The sequence below is a fragment of the Panthera uncia genome (assembly GCF_023721935.1).
Source record: "Panthera uncia isolate 11264 chromosome A3 unlocalized genomic scaffold, Puncia_PCG_1.0 HiC_scaffold_12, whole genome shotgun sequence".
NCBI classification, from domain to species: domain Eukaryota; kingdom Metazoa; phylum Chordata; class Mammalia; order Carnivora; family Felidae; genus Panthera; species Panthera uncia.
In genome coordinates this window covers 37530249-37535164 of record NW_026057579.1, presented here as the reverse complement: position 1 = coordinate 37535164, position 4916 = coordinate 37530249, and the positions used below count along the sequence as shown (strand labels likewise).

The 4916-nt window shown below is 44.2% G+C and overlaps 1 protein-coding gene across 1 annotated transcript in view; it reads left to right on the top strand.

Moving 5' to 3' along the window:
- Positions 1-978, top strand: part of DCDC2C (doublecortin domain containing 2C) — a 71759-nt gene extending 70781 nt beyond the window's left edge. The window contains exon 10 of the mRNA XM_049652602.1: positions 872-978. Within this exon, the coding sequence (XP_049508559.1) occupies positions 872-895 (24 nt within the window). The 3' untranslated portion in view covers positions 896-978. The remainder of the gene's footprint in view (positions 1-871) is intronic.
- Positions 979-4916: the final 3938 nt, after the last annotated feature.

Sequence of the window (4916 nt, the reverse complement as noted above, 5' to 3'; positions counted from 1 at the left end):
GGGCCGCAGGGAAGGGACTTTGCAGGAAGATTTGTGAATTTGACCATATTGACCAAACTTGGCCGCAGGTTGGATATGAGGGGCAAGGGTGAAGTTGGAGGTTCTGGGCTGGGGCCTGGGTCTTGCTTCCATGAAGGAGAGAAAGAACAGGTTTTGGGGGAAGGCAACAGGTAAGCACGTCCGCTGACACACCTGCCTTCTCGGAGGTTCCGGGAGGCCTCTCGCTGAAGACGCCATTCCGCAGGTACAGCAGTGGTGTTTCCAGTGTGCAGGAGCAGCAGCGTTGATTCCCTGTGCCCAATGGCACGTTTCGCCGTAGGAACAGATGGTACCATCACCGACGAATGTGGTTTGGCAAGTGACAGATTCCCAAGTACCTCATAATCTTCCTGCTTCCATAGGTTGTTTTCATGTGTTGGTGCCTCTTCTGGAGAAAGACAGTGGTTTTGGATTCTCCTGCACTCTGATTCGTCCTTTCTGATTTTACTAAAAGTGCCTTTTTTATGTTAGTGAAAACACAAGAGTCTTTCCGTGGTTTATCAATTTTTAAACAACTGGTGGATTACATCTAGTTAATTAATATTAGCACATCATTTATACTGGCTTCTCTTGACCTTCTCCGATTCTAGCACATCCTACCTATTTTATGCTTATTTAAGATTCTATTTCCAAGTGAGAATAAAAGTGATAATGTACGTAAAGCACCTTGGAAGTGTAATAGCCCATGTGAGAATTATTTTTATTAATATTATCACTATCGATATGAAATTGATGATATAGTAGCTATGTTTGTTATTTTATGATTTATTTCACTTGATTTAGATGGCTACTACGTTTATTGGTGATTTTGTTTTATTTTTGTTTACTGGAGAAAAAGAACCATATGACATTCTAGAGGGAAAAAACACACCTGTACTACGAGAAGCCCCAGTGAAAATAGAAGACCAAAGACAACCACCAACGGGACAGCGATCACGAGAAGAATCATCATCAGGACGATCAGAAGAAAAGCCTGAAGAACAAGAATTGCTCGAACAGCCATCCTGGGGGCAGCCATCCCAAGAACAGACACCCGACACACGAGAACCATCTGAACAGTCATCCTTGACACAATCATCCCAAGAACAGATACCCGACAAACGAGAAGCATCGTACCTGAACAGCCATCGTTGGGGCAAAAAGAGATGACGCACGGAGGAAAAACTGAACAAATGCCATGAAAACAACATATCAGCCATGTTGTAAAGAATAACAGTCAGAAGCTAGAAAGGATCGTATGGCAAATGAAAAGAAAATTAGACATTTATTTCACGGTATGCTAAAGAGGTATGCTAGTACAATATTAAAATTGTGCATTTCATATTTTGGTGGTCAAAGTTTAAAAAAACGATTAAGACTAAATTCATCTGGAGTTCCTTCCCCTGTTCCCTGAATTTTAGTAAAACTGGGAGGGGAGGGAAGTGATTAGTGAGACGTAATGTGTATCACCACCTGGCTCACACCTTCATTTCTTAGAGCATCGGTCCATATCTAGTATTCCGGGTGACTCAGTTGCCCTGAAAATGACACATATTTATTTACACAGTTATCTATGGTTAATTTTTTTCTGTTTAACAGTGAATTAGGGTATCGTATAATAATTGCACATATATATACACGCACAAACATATACATCACACACACACAAATGCTTTATATGTCAGAAATTGATAGTAGAACCCATGGAATGGTACATTTTTGGTGATTAAGAGAATGGGTTCTCAAGTCAGATAATACAAGTTTGGCCTCTCCACTCATTAAGTGTGTGAACTATGTCTGTGCCTCAGTTTACTCCTCCGTAAATTGAGGCTAATTATAATACCGAATTCTTAAGTTTTTGGGATATTTTAAAGCAATAACACTTTTTTTTAAGGTTTATTTATTTGGGGGGTGGGTAGGGGCAGAGAGGGGGAGAGAGTGCACGCAAGCAGGGGAGGGGCAGGGAGAAGGGGAGAGAGAGAAGCCCAAGCAGGCTCCACGCTATTAGCTCGGAGCCTGATGTGGGGCTCGATCCCACGAACTGTGAGATCATGACCTGAGCCAAAATCAAGAGTTAGACGCCCAATTGACTGAGCCACCCAGGTGCCCCTAAAGCAATAATACTTATTCTAAGGTAGTTAGAACAATGCTGGACACACTAAAATATGTTATTACTGTTATTTCATTTTGGTTGTTTTTCTGTTTGTTATTTTATTTCCTTAATGTTTATTTTTGAGACAGAGGGAGACAGAGTGTGAGTGGGGGAGGGGCAGAGAGAGAGGGAGACACAGAATCCAAAACAGCTCCAGGCTCTGAGCCGTCAGCACAGAGCCCGATGCGGGGCTTGAATCCAGGAACCGTGAGATCATGACCTGAGCTGAAGTCGGATGCTCAGCCGACCAAGCCATCCAGGCGCCCCTCTGTTTGTTATTAAGTGAGAGAAGACAAGCAGATCATTCCGCTCAGGTTCTCTGCTAAGATCATTATTGTATTTGAGCTTCTTACCTGCCAGAACCAACATGGAAGCAAGGATTTTCAGACTGTTAGGGTCTAGGTAGAAATCAAACCTGTGCTGCACCACTGGTTAGTCACAGAGTGCTGACGTGTGGAAGGAGAAAGGAAAGCCGTTGTGTCGCCATCATTATGGATTTTTTGGTTTGTTGTTGGACTTGACTGTAGCATTTACGACTCCTTAAGGAGGGAATTGGGGTCAAATGGAAACCATCTCCGTCTCATCTTTAGCTTTTTTTGGCTAACAAGTTTCTGGTGGAGAGCCCGTGGGTGTTGATGTCACTCCATGCGTCGTCCCCGTTTTGGTGCTTGAGAAAGAACGTTACAACAGCATTCTCTGCTCCTTTTTGCCTGGGGTCTCTGTCCGCTGTCCTGGTGTATGTCGTCGCGTGAAGAGGGTGCAGTGGTTGAGAACCGCCGGTCTGGTCTAGGTGCCACCTGCGTTGACCGTATGCTCTTGAACATTTACGTGTCATTTCCAAGCATGAGCTGTTTTCGGTGAACTGAGAATGTTGGAGCTGCGGGCACCCCCAGAGGTGGTGGAGGGCACAGCAGACGTCGTGGGTCACCATGGGGGTCGGAGGCCGCCAGAGTCCCGTGTGACTGTACCTTTCGGTGGCAGGGGCAGGGCTCAGACTCACGTGTTTCTTTCCTTTCTTCCCCCCCCAAAATTAGTTCTAAATCCACTGTAATACTCAACCTTATTGAGTAAGTGTGTGAAGCACATGAAACGAGGCTCTCTGAAATTCCTAGTACTATCCTGGCGTAATATGGATTCGTTTTATTTTCGCGGATACGTGGATACTGCTTCATCCAATGATGTTCATATTTTGGGCCTAGTTTTAGGGGAGGACCTCCCCCAGGGGGGTCCTTCGGAGAGTCGTTCAGTATTAAAATCGAACGAGAATGCAGACCCAAACAATACCATGGTGTCTTAGTACACGTGAAGACGTGGGGCCGAGGCTGGAATGGGAGATGATGGATGAAGGGTTACTTTATTTTATAGTATTTTATTTTTAATTTTAATTCCAGTGCAGTCAACATACAGCGCTGTATTAGTTTCAGGGGTACGAAATAGTGATTCAACACTTCCGTGCCTTACTCAGTGCTCATCCTGAGATGCGTTCTCTTCATCCCCGTCACTTGTTTCCCCAACCCCCTGCCCCACCGGTGACCATGGGTGTGTTCTCTAGAGTTCAGAGTCTGTGTCTTGGTTTGTCTCTTTCTTCCCCCTTTTTGTTCATTTATTTTGTTTCTTAAATTCCACTTATGAGTGAAATCATGTGATATGTGTCTTTTTCTGACTGGCTTATTTCACTTAGCATTATACCCTCTAGATTTACCCATGTTGTTGCAGATGGCAAAATTTCATTTTATGTATTTATTTGTGTATTTATTTTTTACTTTATTTAATTTTATTAAAAAAATATTTATTATTGAGAGACAGAGAGACACAGAGTGTGAGCAGAGGAGGGGTAGAGAGAGGAGAAGACACAGAATCTGAAGCAGGCTCCAGACTCCGAGCTGTCAGCACAGAGCCCGATGTGGGGCTCGAACTCACAAACTGTGAGATCATGACCTGAGCCAAAGTCGGTCGCCTAACCAACTGAGCCACCCAGGTGCGCCCCCCCCCCTTTTTTTTTTTTTTTTTTTACTTTAGAGAGAGAGAGTGTGAGTGTGGGAGAGGGGCAGAGGGAGAGAGAAAGAGAATCTCAAGCAGACCCCATGTCCAGGCAGAGCCTGATGCGAGGCTTGATCTCACGATTGTGAGATCATGACTTGAGTTGAAATCAAGAGTCGGATGCTCAACCAACTGAGCCCCCCAGCTGCCCCAAGATCTCCTTCGTATGGTTGAGTAACTTCTTCTTTACCCATCCATCAGTCAATGGACACTTAGACTGTTTCCATATCTTGGCTGTTGTAAATCATGCTGCTATGAACATCAGGGTATGTGTATCCTTTCAAATTAGTGTTCTTGCATTCTTTGGAAAATACCCAGTAGTGCCATTGTTGGATCATAGGTAGCTCACTTTTAACCTTTTGAGGAGCCTCCATACTGTTTTCCACAGGGGCTGCACCTGTCTGCATTCCCACCAACAGTGCATGAGCGTTCCTGTTCCTCCACACCCTTGCCAGCGTCTGTTGTTTCTTGTGTTGCTGATTCCGGTCATTCTGACAGGCGTGAGGTGATATCTCATTGCAGTTTTGATTGGCTTTTCAGGAGAGGGCTGCTTTACATCAACCGCTGGACTAATGAGATATGAGATGACCAGTGAAATAATTTCAAAATAAATTTTCAAGGCTGTTTCTGTAGCCGTACCTGCCTGGGAGCAAACTGCTGTCTGGATGCTCTGGGATATTTTCTTTTCTTTTTTTTTTTTTTTTTT